The 27,075-nt window shown below is 54.2% G+C and overlaps 1 protein-coding gene across 3 annotated transcripts in view; it reads right to left on the bottom strand.

Moving 5' to 3' along the window:
* Positions 1–22,697, bottom strand: part of LRP1 (LDL receptor related protein 1) — a 177,916-nt gene extending 155,219 nt beyond the window's left edge. For all 3 annotated transcript variants that reach the window (XM_074934762.1, XM_074934763.1, XM_074934764.1), the window contains exon 1: positions 22,526–22,697. In XM_074934762.1, the coding sequence (XP_074790863.1) occupies positions 22,526–22,625 (100 nt within the window). In that variant the 5' untranslated portion in view covers positions 22,626–22,697. The remainder of the gene's footprint in view (positions 1–22,525) is intronic.
* Between the last annotated feature and the right edge of the window lie 4,378 nt (positions 22,698–27,075).

Here is a 27,075-nt window from a genome sequence, read left to right as displayed (position 1 = left end):
ACCTGGGTATATACCTGCCACGGTCTTCCTCGGGAAGTCACTGCTCCGTGACTCAGTTTCCCAGCTGTCCTTCATTGCAGAGTTAGCTCAGGAGATGGGCACCCAAGTGTGCGCTGCCCTGCTATGCAGCCCTGCCCGAGTTACCGCGCCCTCGCTCGTCCTGCTAGAACTTCAGGGGAGGGGGCACATCCCACGGGTCTGAGTCCACGCAAGGCTGAGCCGCTCTGGGATCCTTTCCCAGTGGGTGGCAGGCCACTTTGCCCATCCACCTGGGCACAAGGGGACAGGGGAGGGGGGGGAACGGGACAGGACTGTAGGGAGAACTGGGGCGATTTAGCCTGGGCCCTTGCTGCAAAGTGGACAGGGCGCCAGCCCCATGAAATCAGCACCCGAGCTCTAACCCACCCCGCAGCTGAGCCAGCAAGCCCGGGTTGAAAGCACGAGGCGAGATGTTGTTGGGTGTGGACCAGAGGACGGGTAAGAACCTGGGCTAACGCTCCACTCAACACACCATAAGAAGGGACGCAACCTCCTGTTCTCCCACTCTTTGCCGGTTCAAATTGTAAGGCCTTTGGGGCAGGGACCGTCTCCCCCCACGTGGCTGGGCACGGCCAAACCGAGCCTCTAGGTGCGACCGTAATGAAACCAGGCAGGGTCTGCTGTAATCCGTACCTACCCTACACCCCAGGGAGGATACTGCCGCCCTGCGGGGCCTGAAGCACAACCGGCCGCAGAGAGAAATTCACCCGCCCGCCCGCCCAGGAGCCGCGGCAGCCAGCCAGCGCCCAAACCCGGAGGAGAGGCGGCGAGATATTCCGTATCATTTTCCCAGAGAAACGTCCCCTCTTTTAAATGCACTGGAAGTTCTGTAGCTCCGTCCGCCTCCCCCGCTCCCAGGCTGGGGGGGAGAGACGGGGGAAAAACACTCTCCGGGCTTCAGAACAAGTGTCCCATTTACAAACTACATAACCTCAGAGGCTCATTCTCCGAAGCAGAGTCACTGTGTTCCCCGCACGCCTGGCTGGCAGCGGCCAAGGTGCCACAAGGAAGCGGGGAGCTGTCTGATTCATCAAACCCTCACAGGGGTGTCTGCGAGACCCAGGCGGACCAAAACAACCCCTCAAAGTCTCCGAGGCTCGCTGGTGCGACCTGAACTCGCAGTCCTCGCCCAGCTGAGAGCCACGGGCTCGGGGCCTTTCTGCTCATGGCTGCTGGGGGAAAAGTCTAGGCCCTTCTGCATCCCAGCCCCACGGCAGCAGAAAGACCCGTGTGTCCTCAGTGCAGGGGGCTGCTCAGGCATGGCTCTGATCTTCCAGGACTGCCTCCCCACGCCCACCGGTGCAGGAACCGAGAGGCCGCGCCCTGGGCACAGAGGGTCATTCGTAAAGGGAACACAATGCGGCCGGCGGTCATCCCGCTCCGCTGCCCGATGCTCATTGATGCAAAACGCTTCTCCTACCAGAAAGGCTGGGGCCGGAGCCAAGTCTTGGGGTCTCTCCCCCATTCGCAGCGCCCACGCCGCATACGGGCAGGATTTTGCTGCTCCCAGGTCATTTTTCCACCCTTGATTTTCTGTTGCGTTTGGCAATTTTGAAAGGTGCTTCTCCAAGGCCCAGAAAGGCCCTGAAGAGATCCAGGCCTTCCCACTGGACACACATGGGTTCCCTTCCTGAGTGTCTGAACAAAGGCTGAAATATGCTCGGATCGGCCCAGAGCGGGGCGTGAAATTGACGTCGTGCCAGAACACCAACCCCATCCACACACCGTGGTGCCTACCTGTAATATATGTCTACACTGCAATCCAAGCCCAGGGTTCAAACTCAGGCTCAAGCCAATCCCCGTTCCGTCTACACACAACTCACACTAACCCAGGGCTCAGATCCAGGGTCCAAGCCAGAGTCCAGCTGGGACCCAGAGTTCAAGCCCTATTGCTTTCCGGCTTAGCCCCACTGGACGCGTGCTCAGGGAGTACGCCAAACCCATCCCACAAGCCAACTTCCTTTGTCCTCTGGACAGTCGAGGTTTCCCACACTGCACCAGGAACAAAGGGCTAAAGCAGCTGCATTGTGGGCGGACGCTAGGGAGTCTGGGATACAAGCGGCTGGACTCGGGCCCACACAATGCCGTGGAGATGCTGGAACCTCAGGCTGGGACCCACGGTCAACAATTCCTAACAAAACCAACGTAGACGCTCAAGCCCTAGGTTAACAAACCCAGGGCCTGCTAACTCGAGTTCTACTAACCCGGGGCTCGTGCTGCAGCGTAGACGGACCCCGGGACTCCCTCCCTCTTTGATCTCTCTGCCGAGCCTCATATAAATTCTTCGGGGCCAGACTCTGCCTCTGTGCCCGGGCAGCGCCCGGCCTGACGGGCCCCATCCTCGCTGGGGCCTCTGAGCAGTGCTACAGTAGGAATTCTGCTTGCACACCAAGCAGGCGTCAAATGGCCAAGACTTCTGGTCCACAACCAGCCTCGCTTGGATCAAAGCTAGCAGGTCAGAGGCGAAAGCTCCAGATCCTATTTCCAGGAACTCCTAGGCCCTCCGAGTCTGTCTGCAACGTGTGTCCATCGGATGCTTCTCCACTGGGCTCCCCCCTCGGTCCCCTGCCAGGCTATTTAAAGTTACCATTTGCAGCCCGTTCCCATGCAACAGAATCCATCAGAGACCAGCGTCTCCTGCCAGTTTAAAAAGCACAATCAAAACAAGCGGCATTATTCCACGAGGGCGAAGCAGAAACAAAAGTTCATCCTTTCATGTTCTGCTCTGACAACCCCATTTTAAAAAGTCCCCCCCCAAAAAAACAAAACAAAACAAAAAAAAACCCACCACCCTTTGGCAGGATGAAACCTCCCATCTGTTTGTAACTGGTAGAAATGATTAAAGAGGAATCTGGTACAGTTATGTCTGGTCTGGAACACAAAAGTCAGACATTACCCTACCCGTCTTGGCACTTGCACCAGCGCAGTTTCACCGCCTGTCTGAAAGAGCCAGGGTTGTGCCAGGTAGTTTGTTCCCAGACAGGGAGGGGGTTCTTTGCATGCTTCAGAGGAGGGCGTTTTAGCAGACGAAACGCCGAACTGAAAGAGCTTGAAACCAGACGGATATTGGGACAGAGGCGAGGGAACAGTCGGCAGCAGTGACAGCATCCTAACAGCTGCGGGATAGAAAGCCAGGCGTTTCGACTCTCAGTCCAGTCTTCTGCTTCCAGGATCTGTTCTGAGAAAACACGTCTGAGCTGAAAGGAGACGCTTGAGGGAATCCATCGGGATGGGCCGGGAACGGCCCGGATGGACTCCAGAAAGAGACAAGGCCACTCCGCTCCACACTCTGAAACGGGTTTTGATCTTCATAAATGATCTGGAGGATGGTGTGGATTGCACTCTCAGCAAATTTGCAGATGATACTAAACTGGGAGGAGTGGTAGATACGCTGGAGGGGAGGGATAGGATACAGAAGGACCTAGACAAATTGGAGGATTGGGCCAAAAGAAATCTGATGAGGTTCAATAAGGATAAGTGCAGGGTCCTGCACTTAGGATGGAAGAATCCAATGCACCGCTACAGACTAGGGACTGAATGGCTAGGCAGCAGTTCTGCGGAAAAGGACCTAGGGGTGACAGTGGACGAGAAGCTGGATATGAGTCAACAGTGTGCCCTTGTTGCCAAGAAGGCCAATGGCATTTTGGGATGTATAAGTAGGGGCATAGCCAGCAGATCGAGGGATGTGATTGTTCCCCTCTATTCGACACTGGTGAGGCCTCATCTGGAGTACTGTGTCCAGTTTTGGGCCCCACACTACAAGAAGGATGTGGATAAATTGGAGAGAGTCCAGCGAAGGGCAACAAAAATGATTAGGGGTCTAGAGCACATGACTTATGAAGAGAGGCTGAGGGAGCTGGGATTGTTTAGTCTGCGGAAGAGAAGAATGAGGGGGGATTTGATAGCTGCTTTCAACTACCTGAAAGGGGGTTCCAAAGAGGATGGCTCTAGACTGTTCTCAATGGTAGCAGATGACAGAACGAGGAGTAATGGTCTCAAGTTGCAATGGGGGAGGTTTAGATTGGATATTAGGAAAAACTTTTTCACTAAGAGGGTGGTGAAACACTGGAATGCGTTACCTAGGGACGTGGTAGAATCTCCTTCCTTAGAGGTTTTTAAGGTCAGGCTTGACAAAGCCCTGGCTGGGATGATTTAACTGGGAATTGGTCCTGCTTCGAGCAGGGGGTTGGACTAGATGACCTTCTGGGGTCCCTTCCAACCCTGATATTCTATGATTCTATGATTCTATGCACCAGAGATCAAACGGAGATTGGTGCCCCGCTGCGCTGGGCGCTGCACAGATCAAGACAGGGGCTGTCCTCCGCTCTGTAACAACTTATAGTCTAGATAGACAGGACAGGCAAAGAAAGGAGTATTCTGCCCAATTTACAGAAGGGAAACTGAGTCATCGAACAATTTCTTTTTTTTAAAGGGAAAGTTTTCTAAAGTGCACAACTAACTTAAGTCTCTTTTGAAAAATGAGACTTAGGCACTAGAGAGCCTAAATCACATGGGTCCTGTGGAAAATCTTCCCCTACGTGACTTGCCTGAAGTTTGTAGCAAGGGCTGGAATTGACTCACTTCTCCAAGGCCATTGCCATAACAGCAAAGGCAGCCTGCCTCCCCAAGGGCCATGCAACCAGGGGGTGCTGCCGGCTGAAGGGACAACAGGGAGGAGAGAAAGCTCAAGGGGCCCCAATTCCCCTTCCCCAACGAGAACAGGCTTGAGGCCAGAATCGCTGGGTGGATTTTTGCCCTGTGTTATACGTCGCCTAGTATCCGAGCTCTTCTGTCTTTACTGTGGGTATCCCCATGCGCCCTGGGGAGGCAGGGCAGTGCTCTTATCCCCACGGAACAGATGGGGGGCAGTGGCATGGAAAGACTAAAGGACTTGCCCAAGGTCATAGAGGAAATCTGTAGCAGAGTGGGGAATTGAACCTGGGTCTCCTATGTCTTTGGCTGGTGCTCTACCCACTGGACCAGCCTTCCTAATACAGGAGGGCAGATTACGTGATGCCCTTATGCCCTTCAGACACCCAGGAATCGATCCAATTTTAAGACCGATTCAAAGAAAACCAGGTTCAGCCAACTAGGAAGGGTCGCAGTGGCTGGAATGGGAAAAGCTCCTTAGGAAAAGCTATTGGTTACCCTCCGCTTTCCTGCCCGGCCTGGGACGGGAAGCCATTCACACCTGGTGCATCCGGTGGCACTTGAGGAAGTATAAAAAATTGACCACTTCCTTTTCCAAACAATAACGAAGCCCTAGAACAAAAGGTGGGTGCGGGGGCAGGGAGTAATTCACTGCCTTGCCTCTGACCCGGGCGCCGCTCCCGAAGGCGGTGTTTACATTCCCAGGAGGAAAAGATAAAGGAGCGAGGGAGACCAGGTCCAGCACCGACAAGGACCAGGAAATGTGCAATTCAAGCTAAGCTCGTGGCTGGGGCGTGAGTGACACGTGCAGGATTATGGGCACTGAGACCAGAGTAGCAAAGAACTGCTGCACTGCAATTAAACACTCGCAGCCGGCCCGCGTCAGCGACCGGGGCTGCTCATTCCCCACCCTTCCACAGACACCCGGGGGCAAGGCACTTAAGGAGCCGCCGGCACCACAAAAACCAATAAATAACCCGGAGGGAGCAAATTGCGGAGCCCCGGGTCTCCAGACTTGGCCCTGCGCTCCGGTGCTAAAAATAGCCCCGGAGAGGCTACCGCCCCCTTGCCAGCGTTCGCAGCCCGAGCGGGAACGTCGACACGGCTATTTTTAGCGCCGTCGCACGAGCCCGAGTCTGCAGACCCGGACGCCGAGACTTTGCTGCCCCCGGTTTTCGGTCTCTCTTGTTTTTTCAGCGCAGGAGCCTCCATCCCATTCCAGCGGGACTTACGTCGGGGCTCTCTCGTTTCAGTCACAGATCTGCGTGTGGAATCCGGGCGTACCCCACGCTGCAAACTGACCTCCTGAAGCCAGCGAAGAACTCCACGGAGAAGCACGTCCGAGTTCCGCGATGCAAACCCAGGAACGCTAACACGCCGGGCTACAAAGTAAACGGACGCCTATGGATAGAAACAGCGTGGGTTTTGCGCACCTCGTCGTCTCTGTAGCTAGAGTTTAGCCGGATAATCTTAACAGTCGCAAAGTTGGATTGATTTACGTGCAGGGGGCTTACGGTATCCTAATCACATTCCTTATGGGCAGGGGTGACAAACCGATCAATACGGGTTGGTATGTGAAAATCAGCCAGAAATGTAAAAAGCCGCACCTGTGCACGCCCAGGGTGACCGTAAACCTCTGATTCCCAGAAGACAGGAGGGATAATTTCATAATTGCTCTATTCTGTACACAGCCCATGATCAGAAGACAGGGTACTGGGTAAGATGGACCATGCTCTGACCCAGTGTGGCCGGTTCTTGTGTCTACACTGAACGCTAAACCCGGGCTCTCACTCAGGTCTGAGCCCAAACCCCTCTTTTGTCCACTCAGAGGTCAGCAAGCACTCAGGAGTCAGCTCCCTGCTGTGGGGGTGGCCCGAGTCCTGGCGGGACCTGGGTCCAAGCCCTGGCCTTCTGCAGTGCGGACGCAGGTCAAACCGCAGACCCGAGTCGGAACATCTGCACAGTGCAGTGTGGACGTGTCGGTGAGAAATTCAATCGCAAAGCCAGGTTTACAGGGCAGCGTGGACACAGAGAGCCCAGACAAGACCAGGTTCTGCAGACCCGGGCACAGCATTCAGTGGACACACATACCCTTAGTCTCATGGTGCTTTCGTTCCCTGTCTGTACAACGGCAATAACAGAATGGCCCTGCCTTACAAGGGGATGCCAGGAGCAATCCAGTGAAGACCGCGAGGCCCTCAGGTAATGGAAGCCATAAAAGTACCCAAGATCGACAGACGGTTACCACTGTGCGCCGTTACTAGGGGTCTGCATTGCAATTCTACCCACAGGCCTTAATCCCTGTGCTGGCTGGGCGTCCCAGCGCAGGGCCAAACACACCAGCACACGGACGGAGCACAAGGTCCCAGTGAGAGGATTACTTGGTAGGTGTCTTACAGCAGCACCTAGGAGTCCCAGACCAGGCCCCCCATCGCTGCACAAACACAGAGCGAAGCACGGACCCTGCCCCAGGGAGCCTCCAACCTCAGAATCCAGCCCCGGAGAAGCATCAGGGCAGCCGAGGTCTGCAGGAGCACATCAGCTTGGGTACAGCTTTCCCCTCAATCCCTGCCACCAAACGAGCATCTCCCCAGACACAGCATTTGATGAGTCGGCAACTCAAATTCCACAGCCCAATGAGCAACCCTCCAATAAATAAAACCGCCCTGCCTACGCAAAGCAAGGGAAGGTTTAAATTTTAATGTAGAACAGTGGTTCTCAACCGGGGTACACATACCCTGGGGGTGCGCAGAGGTCTTCCAGGAGGTTCATCAACTCATCTAGATCAGGGGGTGGCAAGCAGGGCAACTGCCCTGGGTCCCACGCCATGGGGGGCCCCCCGCAAAGTTAATTTACATGCTTCCGGGGTGCAGCAGCCTGGAAAGGTTGAGAATCACTGACGCAGAGGATTATAAATACAACCAGAATTTTTTTATGTGGTGGTTTAACCTTAACCCGGGCACTTGATGCCTCTTCAATTTGAGGCCAAGATTTTCAAAAAGGGACCAGCGATCTGAGGTCCCCAAAACTGGGGATTTGAGAGCGGCGTGTCAAACTGCACCAAGCGTTTGCTCTCGGGGAAGCAAACCCTTTGGAAAGGTCTCAAGCTGAGCACCGCAAAAAAAAAAAAAAAAAAAAAAAAAAAAAAAACCACAGAGGTCCCCGGAACCAGGAGTCACTTAGGAGAAAATCTTGACCTGGCTTCATATGGATTTGCAGTTAATTCAACCTCGTTAGGCGCAGCTAATGGCGCACGAGGAGGGGCTGACAGCTGGGAAACCAAAGAGACTAACGAAAGAGGGCTCATTAACAGGTAAAACACTATGCCTATTCTTGGCACGAAAAAAGCAAAAAGACACACTCGACTGTTCGTCAGATACAACGAGCGGCCGCTCAAATCAGTTATTCAACGAGCATCCAGGGCCCGGCTCTCACCCGTCTAACACAACCCCTGTGGACAGAGCTCCCCACTGCATCGAATAAATAGACTAGATTGAGGGGTTTCAGAGCTCTGGATACATTAAAACAACAATTTGCCTGGCAATCCACTGCAAACAAAACCAGCCCAGAATTCAGCGCAGGCCCTGGCCAGAGCAGCCACATCCTGTGGTCCACACGGCCCCCAACAGACTGAAGTTACAGCTTTGAATGAAGCAGCAAATTCAAAAGGAAACGAGTTTTCCGAAGCAAAACGGATTGTTTTTTATTTCAACTTAATGATGCATGAGGTTTAAAAGCGAACGACTGAACCCCCACCCCACCCCCACCCCATTCCTTTGCTTAGGCAGGTGCTGTGCAAACTGGAGACCGTAAATATCCATTTCAGATTTTCATTGTCCTCCCCAGGTGTTGCTCCGGATAAGTGGCATCTTTTAGCGAGCTCGTTAGTTAATCCAATTAAAGATGCAACTGGAAAGGCAGGTAGGTTCTCCTTTATTGTGTGCAATTCATGCGTGTCCATCCTTTGCACCCGATTTTAAATTTACAAAAACAAAAAAAACTTGCCCTGCGCCCCTCCCCCACGCTCCTTGAGGCCGGGACCATCTTTTGTTCTGTGTTTGCAGGGGCGCCAGGCACAGTGGGGTCCTGCTCCAAGACTGGGGGCTCCTAGCCTCTAACCTAGCTGCATTCATTTGAAGGAAGGACTTCAGGCTGACTACCAGTTAAGCCGGTGTTTCACTTTAAACACGAGTAGCAGCCCTAGGAAATCGACGTGTTTGCGGGACTGGAGTCGGGCTGTTCGGTTTCTCTGGCGAAGAGGTACGCTGTAATCTATATTTAGCATAAGAAATGGCCGGGCGCACGGGAGAAGGAATCCTTATGCAATGGGATAGGACCCAGCAAGCCAGCTCTGGAAACCAACCCGCCTTACTTATTTATTTTTTAAGAGGAGGCAGGGAACAAAAAAACCAACAAGTTTCAGCTGAATTGTAACGTTGAAAGTATTTGCCGCTGCCTGGAGCCAGCTGCCAAGGTACATTAACCATAAGTGACTGAAAAGTTAAGTCAACAGCAAAAACGGACCTGTAAATAGCTCGGCATTCATCTTGTACCGGCTTGTGCAAAAAACAAATGGTCGCAAGTTGCAAAGAGATCATCTCAATGCACTTCTTTGGAGGAAATCTACAACAAACACAATTCAGTAGGTCAATAACCCTCTCCAAGGTTTCGGGATGCTCCATCAACATAGGAGCAGGGCACCGCAAAATCTTTCCAGTAGTTATCCTCACAACTCCCCCGTGCAACAGGGCTATTATAGCCCGTTTTATAGATGGGGAAACTGAGGCACGGAGCGGCTAACTTGAATTGCCACAGGGAGTCTGCGGTGGACTGAATAAGGTTTGGAGTCCCAGGCTAAACCCTCCTTGGAGCAGGGAGTGTTTTTTCAGTTTTGTGTCTGTAAAGCACCTATCCACACTGGGCCCTGGTCTGGGACCGGAGCTGCAGAGTGCTCCCGGAATACACCCAATAAATAATGCACCATGCCCAGCATGATGGGGTGCTGGTCCAGAACTGGAGTTCCCCCGCACCGCAACTGCGGTACAGGTCACCACCACTGGGCCAGCCTGCCTCTCAGACACAGCCAGGTAGCTCTATGGAAAATACACAGCTGCCCGTTTATTGGGTTGGGGCAGGACTAGAACCCAGATCTCTCCATTCCTCCCCAACCCTCTGCCGTGGAGCCAGAGAGATTCTGCACCAGGAGTGGGTCTGACACGCAGGAGGGGACAGAGATCAGCTCACTCAAAGCACGACCATCTTGTCTGTTCCGCTGACGACGTTCTGCACTTCCAGGCTGATTCAACTGAGCCCCTGCAGAGCCCGACCCTGCCAGCCCCAGAGAGTGTACAGGGAACTATTGTGCGCTGGCGGGGCTGCGTATGTCTGACTGCCCCCTCTTGGAAAGAGTCGGAATTGCTCAACTGTGTGTCACGGGCCCTACACTGCTCACGGGGATTCTCCATTTCAGGGCAACAGGGATCCAAATTCCACGACCATCTCCACAGGGGGCTCCAAATAAGCCCAGCATTCAGAACAGTAGGCTGTGAACTGCCAGAGGACCATGGCTTCTGTTATGCTACTTGGCCCATCTGTAAAGTCCTCCAGAAGGTGAAATCAATAGCGAGCGTCCCAGTGTTGCTGTTCGGCCTCATTCTTCCTACATACAGTCCAAGGCAAACCTGAGAATGGTCCCAAGAGGTCCCAAATCCACGTCCCCCTCCCTGCTCTATCCACTCAAACAAAGCTTCCTCCGACACTTCTTATTAAACAGAGCACTCAGCAGGGTGCAAAACAGATCTATGTATTTCTACATCTCCCCTCCCTTACAGTGTTGGGCAAACCACTGCCCTGCTTTGTGCCTCACTCTCCCCTTCGTGGGGGGCAAGGACTGTCTCTCACTCTGTGCCCGTGCAGCGCCCAGCAGGACAGATCCCCACTCTCAACAGAGGCTACTGCAATGTACCTTAATAATAAGACTAAGACAGCCCCCTCCTGAAGACCTGGAGGGATAAGCCAGAGGACAGCCTTGCCCTGCAGGGCAGCATGCGAGGCTCGCTCGTGCATGTCTCCGACGCAGTCCGCACCCCGGGCTTCGCACGGCAAGCTAACTTCCAGGGCAGGGCGTGATGAACGAAACAGGAAGGGGTCCCTTTGGTGCTGGGAGCTCCAGGGCCAGGGAAAGGAGGAGGGCACACAGAGACATGAGCCATTGGTGGGGTCTCGGCTGGCCAATCAAGGCACTGCACCGTGTCTCAGGCACACAGAGATCTAAGATCTTCCGTCCTCTGCGGCAAGGAAAGCAGCCTGATGCATGCTCTTGTCGGCAGACAACAGCCCGGTGAGCATCTGGGGAGGGGCAGGTTCATGCCCCGAGCTGCGGAGACTCCTGGTTAACAGGGCGGGTTGGGAAGCAGTGGCTGGAATCTCTAAACGCTGATTTTCTCTCCAGCCCGCCTCAGTCTCCGGAGAATTTTGCTTCAGGCCCAAAATGCCAGCTCCTCAGATGGAGTAAACCCACGCCAGATGGGGGAGCTGCCCCGGTTTCCACCAACCCATGACTGGGCCCCCCGATTTTCCAAATATGGGAAATCCAAACAACACGCTCATACAGGTACGAAAAAAAAAAACAGCACCAAGCGCCCATCGTGGCAGCCGGCGACAGGACTCCCCCACTGAGGCAGAGCCCCCCAGCTCCAGAAAAGCCAGTGGCAGAAACAATCCAGCGCCACCCATTCCCAATGCCATTGCACCTGCAAGGTGGGCACAGAGGCAACCCGGCTGCATGGATAAATGAGCAGCCTAGGGAAGACACGTAGGGGGGAGTGAGAGACCGACCTCGTGCCAATGAGCAGCTGCTAACTTCACTGGAAGCTCAGCCCTGGACGGGGCAGTGACACTCCACCCGCCCCCATCCCCAAACACACAGCTCAAGGCCGGCCCATGGGTGCAAGGGAGTAGCGGACGCATCCCAGTATAGCTGCTCCATGGCAAGCCAGCCTTGCATTCCTGCCAGGGCGGGGCTGTGTTTTCACACAGCCTGTAACTCATCCTGCCCACGGCTTTGTCTGCCTGCGGTTCTTCCTCCTCCCACGTCGGTGAAAATTCAGCCCTCGTGCAACCAGTGGTGAAAGCCTAGTGCACGAGAGTGAATTGCAGCCCGCAGCTTAAACCTTTTGCCAGTCAGAGCATTCATTCAAGAGATACCGTCCGTCTATAGGGTCGGGGGAGATTCTTGCAGAGGCAGAGATGAGGAAGGATGCTCGGTGGCTAGGGTGTGGCAGATCTCGGTTTCACGTCCGGCTGTAACCCAGGCTCCTTGCACGATCCTGAGCCTCTGCTCTCTGCCATGGGGACAGCAGCACCGCCCTGCCTCCCCGCGCGTTCTGGGGATAAATACACTGCAGACTGGATGCTGCTCAGAGGTGCCTGGTATCGGGGACCAAACAGGCCCCACAGAGCCGTGGTTTTCAACCAGGCGTCCACAGACTAGGTCTAAGGATTTCCAAAGGGCTCCGCATCGCCATGCACAAATATTTAGAGGTCTGCAAATGAAAAAAAGGTTAAAAAACCGCTGCCAGAAATAGATCCCACCCAACCCCGCTTTGGGCTCTGGCAAATATTCCCTCGCGGCCATTCGAGACAGGAGAGGGAGACCCAGTAGGATTATTGTCGACTAGCTCTTCCCATCAGTAGATCTCCCAGTGCTTTACAGAGCAAGTCAGGAGCGTTATTCCCCATTTCACAGACTGGGAAACCGAGAGACAGAGCGGGGACGCGACTTGCCCCAGGCCAGAGCCACAAATAGAACCCGGCTTTTCTGAGCTCTGTCCTGGTGGTTGTGCCACTCTGCACCGCTGCCTTCCCAAGAGTCCATCTGTCAGCAAGAGCAAGTTACACCCCTTTCCAGACCCTCCCCACTACACAGCCAGCATCTGTATCGGTAACAGAGTGCACAGGACAATGGTCAATTCAATTATCCACTGGTCACAGGAAAAACCAGAGCCTGCAAAGGTTACTTCATTGATCCTTTGTGCCACTGGCATCTTCGAATTGTAATCGCTTTCACAACGATAACAGAGGGGCGCTCTTGATTCAACAGAGCTTTGAATCCGTCTGCTCTCTCCCTCCATCCTCTTTCCTGACCGGCTAAATACAGAGCTCCCCCCGGACTCCAGGATCAGCTCGAAACAGGAAACACTAAAATAAACAGGATGACATTCGAATCGGCGAACAAGTGGCAACGGGTTTATGCTGTGACCGACTGGAACGAGAGCAAGTGGAGAGATGGCGCACTGCACGGAAGAAAGGGGATTCTTTGGGGATCGGTTTATCACCAGAGAACCACAGAAAGCAGAGAGAGAAGCTCTCTGTTAGGTCAGCTAGCCTCATCGGCCTGCCACTGCAGGATGGTTCCCTTCTGCATTTTGTCCAGCCTGGTTTGAAACATCCCCAAGCGATGAGGATTCCCTCCGGAGACAATCCCGCAGGCTCCGAGAGGCCTACGTTCATTCCCCCTTTGTTAATTTCATCCTGGTTCCCCAGTAACCCTTTGCACCAGGTTAACAATACTTAACACGCCTCATCATCAAAGCCCTTGGCAAAAAAATCACCCTCATCACACCAGGGAGCGAGGGGCATTAACCCACGTTCACAAGTGAATAAAGAGAGGCATAGAAAAGGCGTGATGAGACTCTGCGGCAAAGTAAATCAGCATAGTCGGCAGCGAGGAGAACCCAGGAGTCCGGGATCCTAGTCCCAAGTGCAAATTTCTCGACTTTCTTAGTCCACGACCACCATGAGGCCAACGAGATCAGGGCTGGACGCAATACAAACAGGGCCATTCCCTGCCCCTGGGGCTAATGAAAGCGCCACACAATGAAGAGGGAAAGTGGCGTGAAACTGGCTCCATCAGAAGCACTGCATGGTGCAAAAAGTAAACGCCCTGGAAAATCACCCCTCATCTCTGTCTTGCCTAGCGCTCGCAGGTGCTACACTCAACAGCAAGTTCATTCTCAGCACGATTATTATGTTGACCGGGTGCCTTTAAAATTTTTACTTCTAATATCGATTATTTCTATTACAATAGCGCCTAGACCCCAACCAAGGCCGGGGGCAGGAGGGGGAGGCTGCTGGACACACAGACAGCAAGAGACAGTCCCCTGCCCTGAAGCGCTTACAGGCTAAACAGACAAGACAGAGGTATGGTGGGAGGGGAAACTGAGGCACGGAGCACGCAAAGTCACCTAGGGAACCTGTGGCAGAGTACTTGAACCCAGCTCCAAGTCCCACCCTACTTAAATCACGAAGGTGCCCTTCCACCGTGAACACTGCAGAATATTACAACAGCCGATTCACAGCTCTGGTTTGCTCACGACTCTTATCACCCCCCTCCTCTTTCCTAAGAGATCACAGAGTCACACTTCTCTCGCCTGTAACCCCGTCACAGGCCTTGTGTTAACTCGTGAGCCACAATGCTCTCGCACTCTGTTTTCTACCGCCAGAAGGCAGCGAGGGCAGGTCCACGGCACACGGGAGCTTCGCGGATTCACTCCCCTTTTAACATAAAAGGGGGTCGGGACGATATTTCTTTTTTTCACAGCCCAAAGTTGCAAATTGCATCAGAAGCCCGGATGGAGGGAATTTAAAGAGAGGATCGGCATTCAGGGGATTTCGCAACTCTCCCCCACAACGCAGAGATTTTCGCTCTTGCACAAGGGCCTAGCCTCTGCGGCCCCCAGAAAGCTGCGATCTCATGAAAGGTTTTGCAACGAGACGGCCCAAGACTTTCATCTTCTCTTGCACAATTCATTCTGTCGCTCGGCTACCAGGAGCCAGCGGCGAAAGCAGCTGCTGCTACCTGGAACATCCCCGTTCTGAGGAAGGGTGGGTTCCCGGCGAGCACCCACAACTGGAACCACGTGTTCAGCTCCCCCACCCCCGAGACACGTAAAAAAGGGTCAGATTTTCAGAACGCTCCATGTGGATACTTCTAGCCAGGTTCACACCACAGGCCTTGGGAATGCCGCTCATGGCAAAATCCAGACCCTCGTCTCTCCAGGGTCCTTCTCAGCTGCGCCGTGGGAGAGAAAGGAAGGGCTGCCTGGAGCACGAGGCGTCCGTGGCAGGGACCGTCTCTTGCTCCCTATCTGTTCAGCGCCTGGCGCAACGGGGCCGTGATCTCAGCCGGCATTTGCAAGCGCAACCGTTTTCTCGGCCCAGCCTGCCTTGCATCCAAACCCAGAAGCAATTCTGTCCCCCCCAGAATTATCAGTCATCTTATTCTGCTTCAATTAATCCGCTCCGGGCTGTTCCAGGAGGAGCGACCCCGCTTTAAGGCTTATGTGGACGCAACCCTATTTCGAATTACCTGTCTTGCTCCAGGCCGTGCTCCTAGCGCTATCCCACGATGCACCGCTGCACACCTGGATGGGCCAGGCTGGTTACGTCCGTTCAGCTCCTCCCAGCCTCCACAGCTTGCCTCTCACGTGGGATTTCTCAGTTCAAAGGTTTGGCCTAGCCCGGCAGCGAGCTCCAGCAACGTTCCCCCTGCCCCACTCAAAGCCCAGCTGATTCTGCTCTCCCGCCATCCACGTTCCGTGAGAGAACCCGGGACACGGCTCGGAGAGGACAGGAGGGCTCAGGGGATAGAGCAGGAAGGGGCTGGGGAACAGGACGCCTGGGTTCTATTCCCAGCTTGCTGAAGGACAAGTCAGGACTCCTGGGTTCTAGCCACATGCCGATTTCTTTTATAGCACTTTCATCAGTAGATCACAACGCACGGTTATCAAAACATTGTCCCCCCTTCCAGCGGACGGGGACAGAACTGAGCCAATCGCTCAAGATCACACGGGAAGCTGATAAGTGGAACAGGGAACTGAACCCGGGTCACCCACTTCCTAAGCCAAGGAGCTAACCACTGGGTCATCCCTACCCTCCAGCTCCGTCCCCAAAGCCAGATTCTACACCACTCGGCTGCAGGTTCCCTCTTAGCCCGACAAAAAGCCCAAGGAGCTCAGCGGGCGTTGAAACAAAGACAGGGCAGGCAGTAAACACTTCCCTCTTGATCCCTCCGCAGCAAGAGACGGGCTGGCCAGCAGGCGTGGGAGGGCGACGGGTGGCACGGCAGAGGCTCAGCACCAGGGCAGGGATGGAGTTTTCCTCGATGCGCTCGGCTCCGGGAAGCCAGGACTCAGCCATTTCATTTTCAAAAGCTGCCACTCTGGAGGAACAAGCCCTTTGAAACCAGCCTTCCCGGCGCTGTCACGTGTATTCCGCTAGCACCAACCGAGATCAGAACCCCATCACGCCAGGTGTTACGCAGACACAGAGTAAGGGGCAACCCCTCACCCAAAGAGCTCAGAGGGGGCGGGGGGAACTGAGGCACGAAAGGGTAAGGAAGTTGCCAGAGGTCCCACAGCAGGGAAGCGGCAGAGCTGGGAACAGAACCAACACCAGCACACCCTCCTGCAGGATAGAGGTGGGTAACCTCTCTCTGCTAAACCAAGACATCCTCCTCCTGAACACTCCCACTGCTGGCTGACGAATGCATCTAAGCACCCAGCCATCAGCTGCAACCAGGTGAAAATCCCGAAGGAAGTGGCACCCAGCCAGAGAACAGCTCTAGCTGGCTGAAAAGAGGACCCCAGTTAAGGTTATAGAACTGAGTCGATTGCCCCCTGCAAAGGAGGTTCCAGGTGCCAAGGAATCTGATGCACAAGGAAACAGACGGAGCTGGTCTTCTTTTTCATCACTCTTCGGAAAGAGCAGCCAGGGCAGGAGTTTCCTTTTGCTTCCTAGCTTGTGAACTCCGCAGAGTCCAGAAAAGGCATAAAAAGAGGGGAGAGAAAGAGCCAGGAATGGAAAGAGGGGATGGGGGGAACAGGTGGCAAGAAAAAACAGGAAGTGAAATAGGGCAGCAGGAAGGAAGAGGGAGAGAGGAAAGAAACCACATGTTAGTATCCTGGAAACTTCCTCCCCACTAAACCTCTGCCCTAAAGAAAAATCTAGACAAAAATCAAAATAAAAAAACCCCTTCTTGAAAGCAGAGTTTTCACCCCCAGAATTGCCAGAGGCTCCACTCATTCACTAGGGACTTCGCTACTGATCTTACAAGGAAGGGGCCCAGATACAACGGTGACGGGCGGCAGGACAAAACCCCAGCGGAGACAGACTTGCAAAGGCTGACGCTTGGCCCTTCCGTCGGCGCACGAACAGTGATGGAGCTACATGCACATGCCATGGTAGGCACTTTGCAGGGTCAGGGTCTGACTGCAAGCTCCATGGCTCTCTTCCATGCATACGGGGCTAGTACAAGGGGGCCCTGATCCCGGCCTCAAAGCCGCCTGGAGAGGGGTGGAGAAATGAGAGAGGGCGGAGGAGGAACGGAAAGAAGGAGCCGATGGAATTTCCTCCTACAGAAGATGACTTGAGACCCCAGAGTTTGGCGGGGAGCAGCTCACGTCCACATCCCATTGGGGTTCTTGATGGGAAGACGCACCGTGCTGCCAACTTGCACGGAGCAGGAGGGAGAACTGCCTTTGAAAACAGGTCCCTCCTGGTCAATCCCCCTAGAAATTCCTCTGTCCCCATTAGCACACCTCCAACCTGCCCGAAAATCCAAGGGGGCACGGGGTGGCATATTGCATCCGCAGGCAACTGGAACACCTGCTGGAAAGAACACAGCTCCGCGGCGCCCGAGCCAAACACACACGCCCCCGCCCCGAGCGCGGGTGAGTCAGAGCCCATGGGAAATCAGTGGCTTGGAATAAACAGAATGCATCTGAACCCCACCCAGGGGTTAACGACACAACAAGTGCAGAGGGGATGACTTATTAAGCCACCGGCCAGTCTGCTGGGGCCGAGGCTAGCTGGGTTTGTGCTTTCAGCTGCCAGGGGCAAATCCTCCAGCTACGCAGGAGGAGATATTCTGGGCACTTCAACTGAGTCCTGTCCTGCCCCCTGGTTTTCAGAGAGTGCCAGGCACCTGCCCCCTGGGAAATCAGACCCCATTCAGGAGTCTGAAGCTGGGGTTGGCCCCAAAATTGCAGCATCCCAAAACCACTCGTCGCTTTGGAAAAAAATCTGGACCTTAATCTCCTTATGCCTCAGTTCCTGCTCTGTGAACAGGGATTAGAATTCCTTCCTTTCTCCCCCAGCTCAGACTGCCAGCACTTCAGGACAGAGACCCCCTCACTGCGCTCGGTGCTGGATGGGCCCAACGGGGCCTCGCCTCAGCTGGCTGCCGTAACCCACAGAATAGCTCTGAACTCTCCTCCCCACACCTGTTCCAGATCCTGGTGCTTTACCTCCGCTGAACCTGGGGTGGCTCTCAGAGCATCAATTATGGCCTGGCGTGCAAAAACACGTCCTGGTAAATACACAATCCCAGTGGAGCATGCACGCACCACCCAGGGCTTGTCTACACTGGCAATTCACAGCGCTGCAACGTGCTCGCTCGGGGTGTGAAAAAACGCCCCACGCCCCCCTCCCCCCCCGAGTGCAGCACGTTTCAGAGCTGTAGGTAGACAGTGCCCCAGTGCTGGGAACCGCGCCCCTCGTGGAGGTGGCTTTTTAGACGGCTCGGAGAGTGTAGACTAGCCCCTGGATGGAACTGATGAGATGCACCAGACCACCAAAGCATCAGGAGCGGCGACACCAGCCCTTTTTGACCACAGCTATTTCCGATCTCTACCAAACCGTTCCACAAAGGGCCGAGATTTCAGTCTGGCGACCTAGGCAAACCAAGCCGGGGGGCCGGGAAGGATTCCAACGACAGACACAGACTAGAGGCTCGAAAAAGCCATTCCCTCAGCACATCAACTGGACTTTGTCCCCCTAACGTGCCCTAGAGCAAGAGTCCAAGACAGGGTGTCAGCCGCCAAACAGAACCGTTTCCCAGACCAACTCTTGGCCAAAAAAAAAAAAAAAAAAAAAAAAGGCAGGCCCACTGTGTAAAACACAGGAGTCAGGACTCCTGGGTTCCATCCGCAGCTCTGGGAGGGGGGCTGGGTCTAAAGGGGGGACTGGGAGGCAGGGCTCCTGGGTTCTATCCTTGGCTCTGAGAGTGGGACCTAGTGGTTAGGGTAGGGGCCTGTGGCAATCAGGACTCCTGGGTTCAATTCACAGCTCTGGAAAGGGGGATGTGGGTTAGTAGTTAAAGCAAGAGAACTGGGAGTCGTTACGCCTGGATTCCATCCCTGGCTCTGAGAGGGGAATGGGGTCTAGTGGTCAGCGCAGCCGCAGGCCCGAGCGGCAGGACTCCCGGGTTCTATTCCCCACCGGCCCCCTGGAGGCACTGCCATGCACTGCACAAGAGCAGGGCGTCCCAAAAGCTCCAGACCCGGCAGAGGGCTCCGTTATGCTCTGGAGCTTGCAAAAGCCTTTCCTCCTAAACCGCCCAGCTCCCGTTTTCCCACCGCTGAGCCCTCATCCCGTGCAACCAGCTTGCGGCTGTCCCGCCGTACATTTCTGCCCAGGGAGATTAATGCATTGGGCCCATTCGCTCCTTTTGGTGCAAAGCCCCGCACTGAAGTCCAGGGCAGTTCTGCACAGGTCAGGATCCCTGGGGCTGGCTCATCCTTTCCCAGGGGAGACGTGGTTAGGTGATGCCAGAGTGCTCCCCAAAGCGACCCACATTACATGCAGCCCTCGGATTACAGAGGCAGGCAGCGTGACTACAGGGGAGACAGTGACCTGGGACTCTGGAGAACCAGGTCTGGCTCACCTTCCACTGTTCGCCCCTTCACCTCACCGTGCCTCAGTTTCCCCACCTGTAAAATGGGGATAAGGATATCGACCTCTTTTCTAAGGTACTTTGAGATTCATGGGAGAAAAGCAGCAGGTAAGAGCTAGTTAGTAGAAGGGCCACAATTCTTTCTCCTCTTCATATTCCCTTTGCCCACACCCCACCAGCCGCACGTCCCCTCCTCTGCCGTACTGAGGCATGGCCTTTGGTTGCAAGCTCAAGCACCCAATGCCAAATCCTTATCAGCGCAGAATGCGTAATAAACCCCCAGTTTCATGCAATGTTCATGCCAGCAGTAACTAAGGGCTTGGCTCCCCAGGGAAACAGACACATGGCTCTCACTCCTCCCCTGTAGCTATGTCAGTTTCAGTCACGCTGAGAGAGGATCCTTGCATTGAAAACACAGCCAGCCCCAGTATTCATTGAGGGCCCAATTCGGTGCTGGTTCCCACCCAGCACAATCCCGTTCACTTCACTGGGCCTGCTGAGTGGAAAATACTGGATTTGGAGCTCTGGCATTTATTTTCACACCATCCACTCAGGCTGAATTTTAATCATTCAGAAGGTAGATTTGGGGTTCGCAGCCAGGGAACTGCGGGTTTGATCCCCAGCTCTGTTACTAACCCCCTGGACAAGCCACTGCCTCTCTCTGGGCCTGAGTGCCCTCCTGTAAAGTATGGGGTGATAAATCTTCCTTTGTCCATGTGTAAAACTATTATAAATTGCCCCATTCCCTGGGGGAGCGGACAGCAGAAAAACACAACACCTCAACCCTCAAAACAGCTCTTGGTCTTTCCTTTCCACAATGGCAACGGGCACTATGATTTTGGGAGAGGGCTGCACTAGAAGATCATTGCACAGTTAGCAGAGAAGTGCGTTTTTCAAGCTAAAAAAAAAAAAGACGCAAAATTAAATCAAATGCATTAAAGTCAGTGGCTCTGGGCAGCTTCTGCTGTTAGCTCTGCGTTTGGCCAATTCTACCACCCTTTGCAAGTTCAGCAAGTGCCAAGGGCCACTTGCTAACGTTCCCAGCGTGCAGATGGGATACAGCAAAAAAATGAGACTGCCCTGCTTAAAACAAAACAAGTCAGTTGTCTAGACGAGAAGGTAAGGACGGACGATCCGCTCAGGAAATACTTTCTCTCCCTAGGATCCGTACCCTGTCCTTGCCAGGACAATCACAGGCCACAAAAATGGAATTTTTGACACTTCAGAATCTGAGCCTGCAAGACCTGAAGTCATGACTCATGCAACATGGAAGGAAACAATCCATTTTATGGAGCAAACTGACAGGTTTGGCTTATTTATTCCTTCCAGCCATGCTTATTTGCAAGCCTCCCGCTTTTCTATTAGAACTTTGATTCCAAGCAAAAAATATTAGCGATTTAAAAGAAAAAAGGTGGGGATTTAAAATTCTTTCCTGGCAGTGATTTTCCAGGAGACAAGACTCGAGGGGGGGAGGGAGGACACAGTTCCCTGGAGATCTCAGATTTTTTTCTTCTGCCACTCAAGCTAAATATGACAGGAGCACGCTTCCTCAATTCTACGCTTCGCCATGCCCAACTTCCATGTCAGCCGAGCAAAGAAACCAACCCCTTCGCCCTGCTAGGGCCGCGGCTGGTTTTTTCAGAGGGTTCTTGCCTGGTCCCCCCTCTCGCCAAGAAACTCCTGCTTTTTTCAGAGACCAGCACCGTTAACCTCTACCTTGCTGCCTCTGCTATATGCCATGTCACGCTTCAGCAGTGCACTGCAGTCTCTGTCGCTTGGAGGAGGGGAGGAAAAACACAGCATTGATTTTGCAGATGCCGTGTGGAATGTAGATTCCTGCACAATTCAGTTGCTCTCTGATGATCCACACCGAGATCCATCAGATTTAGCCCAGAGCAACAGAGCTTTTAACTGCATCTTTAGGAGAGCCAATTAAATATTGATATCTGACCCCCCCCCTTTTTTTTTTAATTACATCTAGTTGTGGATTCTACCCTGTATCCTCACCTCCCTAGAGCAGCTGCTCAGGGCCAAAAGGAATGAGTTACATTTTCCACCACCTGCAAAGAAACCAGACTTGGGATAGAACCAGAAGGCCAATGATGCAGATACCATTGGATCAAGCGAGACTACAATCCAGAAGAGATCAGACACGCAAGAGCTCACTGAAGTCAGTCCGCACCGCCGCCTGGATTTATGGAAACCAGAAAGGAAACAGCCAAAGCAGTTGTGTAGGAAACACACAGCAACCATTTCTATGAAAGAACAGCGCAAGCCACAGATCACCAAGGATCCAAATACCAGCGCAACCAGGAGTTTTTCCAACACATCCCTTTGCCCTCCATATTTTTTGTAAAAAGCAGCTACCGCCCGCCGTTCATGCACATTTTGAAGCATCGTCATGTTTTCTCCGGGCATAAGTTGTTGCAGGAGTGCATTTTTTCCCTAATTGAAGGGAAAGCCCCTACAAAACACAGAGCGAGGGGGGCAGCATTTGCAAAGCAAGGTGTCCACTCAAGGGGGGTATCCTCCCAATTGAAGAGACTGACATATGCCATGGAGTCCTGGCAGGAGTTTATGCTGAGTTTAGAATTTAAAAAAAAAAGTCCATAAACAAGTTGAAGGTACAGAACCCCACAGGCAGTAAAAGCAAGAGACAGAGAGAAAGGGGGGGGGGGCTCAATATTGTTGTGCCAGATGGAAATCGCAGACAGTCTGCAGAATGTACACACGTAAGACCCCCTCTTTCTCCCCACCCGCAAGGGGGGGGGATCCAGGAATGGACCAGAAGTGTAGGGCTTTGTTTCAAAGGTGGGGGGGGGGGAATCATGCAAACTGCAAAACAATATAGCAAAATCCCCAAGCCCAACCACACCCGCTTCAGCTTCAGCCTGTGCCCCAAGAAACACCCCCAAAGAAATGCGGGGCACCAGAGAGGGGCTGAGTGGGGAGAGCCACTGGCAAGCGGGGCCACCGCTCAGACTAGTCCAAACGGCTTCCCCTGGACGCTCCAAACATCCCTAGGATGGAAGAAAGGCAGAAGCATGAAAGAGATTGGGGGGGGGTGTTAAAGGGTGCAAAGAGGGAGAGACTTCAACTCACCCTCAAGGGCAGAGATGAGCCCGATCCCGGCCAGCGTGTGCAAAAATCCCAACGAGATCAGCAGGGTCGCCGCCAGCACCTCTGCCCTGCGGGCCAGCATGGCTGGGCGAGCCTGGGAGAGCCGGGCTCTCGCTAGACACGGCCGGGCGGGCTCGCAGCCGCTTCACCTCCTCTCCTGCGCTCCGTCTCCCCTTCCTCCACGGGGGGGGGGAGTGCTCAGCCCTTCCACCACCATCCAACACAAATAGGGGAAGGAGGAAAGAGCCCCCCCCTCCTCCTCCTCCTCCTCCTCCGCCGCCGCCGCCTCCTCCCCCAGCCCGGGAGGGGAGAGCGGCCAGCAGCAGCAGGAGCAAGGCTGGGGAAAGGACGGGGGGGGTCTCAGCCCTGCTTTGCAAGGAGAGGGGTCTGCATTCGCAGCAGGACCCAGCAGCAGCCCCCCCCCGTGCAATGGGCTCAGCGCGAGGCAGGGCAAGGGCAGCGACCCCCCGCGGCTTTTGGGGCGGGTGGGGGGCCCGGGGGGGTCCCCTCCGGCTCCAGAGAGAGGCGGCGGCTCCGGCCCCTCCCGGCTGGCGGGGGCAGCGACGGGGGACACGCTGCTCTTTCTGCTGCGGCCGCCTGATGGAGCTCGCGCCGCCTCTGCCCGCCTGACGTCATGGGCTCCCGGGGGTGGGGGGGCTACGCGGCACCCGGCTCCCGCGCATGCGCCTCCCGTTGCCCCCGGCTCCCTGCTGGAACGGGGGGGGGGCGCTTTTGCAAAGCCCTGCCTCCAGCCTGGGCCTAGGGGGGAGGGGCGCCGGCCGAGCTGAGCCGCCTGCCTGCGGGTGGGGGTGCAGGTGCATGCAAACCAGCCCCCACCCCATTGCATGCACCGGGAGGGGCCATTCCCCTGCAGCTCCCCCCCCATCCATTGAAATAGCCCCGGTGCCTTGCAAGAGAAGGGTGTACCTGCATGCAAACCAGCGTTGCAAGGGCAGCCCCCCCCCCAAAAAAAAGCAGGGGGGGACACCAGCCACCCAGCCCCTCATTGTAGTGGACCCCCTCCGTTGCCAGAGAGCCTGGGGAGACGCCTCAGAGGCAGTCCGCTGCCAGGGAGCGATGCACCGCAGTAGTCTGCACGCGCAGTCGAAACAGGGAAGCCCCTGAGCAGGAATCCAGAACACGCTCACTGCCCAGAGCAGCTCCCCCCACTGCAGAAGCAGGGTGCAGGCCCTGGTTAAATTTGGGCCAGAGCTTCCAGAGCCTGAGCCCCTGGCGCCTCTAGGCTTGGCACTTCATAGCCCCAGCACATCTCAGCTTGCCATGTCAGTGATGCAAGCACAAAAAAACGCCTTGAGCCCCAGAACTTAATTGCTTGACCCCCGGTACCCCTCTCATTACAAATTGAGCACTGGGTGCATATGCCTGAGAGTCACCTACCCCCTCATTGCAATAGCAGCCTTCCATTGCAAGAGAAGGGAGCACTTGCATGCAAGCCAGTTGCCCCTTACTGCAGTAGGCCCCCCGCTCTGCAGGCAGATCTATGCATAGCAGCTACCCCATCATTGAACTCGTATCCTTCCATTTCAAGAAGGAGATACCTGTGTATGCTAGTCAGCTTCCCCACACATCGCAGGAAGGAGAGACACATGCATGCAAACGAGTTCTTGACCATTGCAATAATATGCACACCCTTGCAAGCGGGAGATGCTTGTATTTGCAAAGCACACACACACAGAGCTGTACGAGATATGCATTGATAGAGGTCTATAAAATCATGAGTGGTGTGGAGAAAGGGAATAAGGAAAAGTGATTTACTTGTTCCCATAATATAAGAACTAGGGGCCACCAAATGAAATTAATCGGCAGCAGGTTTAAAACAAATAAAAGGAAGTTCTTCTTCACTCAGCGCACAGTCAACCTGTGGAACTCCTTGCCTGAGGAGGTTGCCAAGGCTAGGACTATAACAGGGTTTAAAAGAGAACTGGATAAATTCATGGAGGTTAAGTCCATTAATGGCTATTAGCCAGGATGGGTAAGGAAAGAGATCACTTGATCATTACCTGTTCGGTTCACTCCTTCTGGGGCACCTGGCATTGGCCACTGTCTGTAGACAGGATACTGGGCTGGATGGACCTTTGGTCTGACCCAGTCTGGCCGTTCGTATGTTCAAACGAGCCCCACCCCCACAATTGCAATAAGGAGATGCATGTTCACGCTAACCAACGCCCCAAGCCACCGGTCCCTTCCCTTCCCCTCCCCGGTGGCATGAAGGAAATACAAATGCATACGCATGTGTTGGAACTGTTGGATTCTACTACAGTCATTGGGCTGTTACTGTATTTACATTTGCGGTTTGGTGAATAGGGGCCTGTCAGCAAAAAAAAAAAAAAGGCAGGAGAAAAAGACTAGATCAAGCTAAGCCGCTTCTCAGCGAACACTTGAGAGTTGCTAAAAGATGGTGCTGGGACAGAAAAAGACCAGGGATCACAGGAGAGCAGAAGAGCCAAGGTAGGTGTAGAAAGGAACAGACTCTCAAGAGAGGCGGGGTACGAGTCCTTGTTTGAGGGAACCCAGACAGGAGCACAGGCTGTGTCCACACCTGGAGCTAGGGCTGCGATTCCCAGCTCACGTCAACAAGTTAAAAGAAAAAAGAAAAGGAGGACTTGTGGCACCTTAGAGACTAACCAATTTATTTGAGCATGAGCTTTCGTGAGCTACAGCTCACTTCATCGGATAGCAGTAGCATGGGCCAGCTGTGCCGAATACAAACCCACCTGGAGCCTGGGGCTACGTACCCGAGCGGCTAGCCCAGGTTACTTCCCATGCTGCTGTGGCTTCATTCCTATTGTTATCTGAGCTAGCTTGATCAAAGCCAGCTCGTGCATGCAGGGCTGCCGACCTCGTGAGATCAAAATCATGCATCAGACCCTCACAAATCAGGAGACTTTTTAATATAAATACTGTATTGTGGGCTTTGGGGGTCTGTCTTTTGATTGTCCAATTCCCCTGCCCATCCCCAGTGTGTGGGGGGGACAATGAGTATTCCCCCCTCTCCCGAATTGATTGGGTCAGGTGATTTTGGCTTCTGCTGCAAAGTTACAAATGATTAGGGGTATGGAATGGCTTCCATATGAGGAGCGACTAATAAGACTGGGACTTTTCAGCTTGGAAAAGAGACGACTAAGTGGGGAGATGGTAGAGGGCTGTAAAATGATGACTGGCATGGAGAAAGTAAATAAGGAAGTGTCATTTGCTCCTTCTCATAACACACAAACAAGCGTTCACCAAATGAAATTAACAGGCAGCAGGTTTAAAACAAACACAAGGCAGTATTTTTTCACACAACACACAATCAGTCTGTGGAACTCCTTGCCAGAGGATATTGTGAAGGCCAAGACTATAACAGGGTTCAAAAAAGAACTAGATAAGTTAATGGAGGATAGGTCCATCAATGGCTATTTGCCAGGATGGGCAGGGATGGTGTCCCTAGCCTCTGTTTGCCAGCAGCTGGGAATGGGCAACAGGATGGATCACTTGATGATTCCCTGTTCTGTTCATTCCCTCTGGGGCACCTGGCAGTGGCTACTGTTACAAGACAGGATACTGGGCTAGATGGACCTTTGGTCTGACGCAGGATGGCCGTTCTCATGTTCTTATGTTACGCTCCTCGATTTCTGAGAATTCAGAACGATGACATACAAGGACCCATAAACAGAGAGAGAGAAAACAGGCTGCTGCCAAGGCAGCGAGTTGCAACTCAGCCCAGCTTGCTTAAAGCTGGCTCTTTCCAGACTGACTCAGAGCCCCATAGCCTGCAAAAAGGAACAGGGAACCACCCTCACTTTTGAAGTGGTAACTTGCAATTCCAACACGTTCCTCAGTACCCCACGCTGGAGCCTTGGACCCGGTCCGGAGGCTTGTCTACACTGCAGACAGAGGTAACAAACCCGAGGTAACTTTGATCCAACTAGCTCGTATAATCAGAGCAGTGAATCCGCAGCAGCCCGGGCTGTACAACAGAGCTGATGAGAGGGACAATTATACCGGGGCCCCCAGAACATCTGTGACCTGGGTGAAATGGGAGAGGACGGGGCCCCCGCGAACATGATGTACCAGGGCCCCAAATTTCTCTCCACAAGACTCAGCCCTGGGTATGCACTCGACTGGCTAGCCCCAGCTCCATTGTTATTGCAAGTGAGATCAGAGCTAGCTGGTGTACCTCTGCGTGGCTGCAGTCACCCCTGGATATACCCGAAGAGCGAGAGAATTGGGGAATTCCACCCCAGGAGGGGTAACAGCACAAGAGCTGGCCCCAGACGGGGTGCACTCAGAGAGACCAAGAGCTGTGCCACTAGCCCTGTCCGCGGGACACACGATCCAGCCATCCCGCCCCTGGCCTGCAAGGGAAATGCAGGTTTGGGAAGGTAAAACCGTCACTGCCCACCCTGCACCCCACCCACTCCGCCCCACTTCCAGATGGCCAGCAAAGCCCCTTCGGCCTCCACCACCACCGGACTTTCTCCGACGACGACATCAAGATTTCTCCGCACATCCCCGTGTCGCGATCCCGG

The sequence above is a fragment of the Natator depressus genome, chromosome 20, assembly GCF_965152275.1.
Source record: "Natator depressus isolate rNatDep1 chromosome 20, rNatDep2.hap1, whole genome shotgun sequence".
Taxonomy (NCBI): domain Eukaryota; kingdom Metazoa; phylum Chordata; order Testudines; family Cheloniidae; genus Natator; species Natator depressus.
Note: the sequence above shows the minus strand (reverse complement) of the source record. Positions and strands in the feature narration are given on the sequence as shown.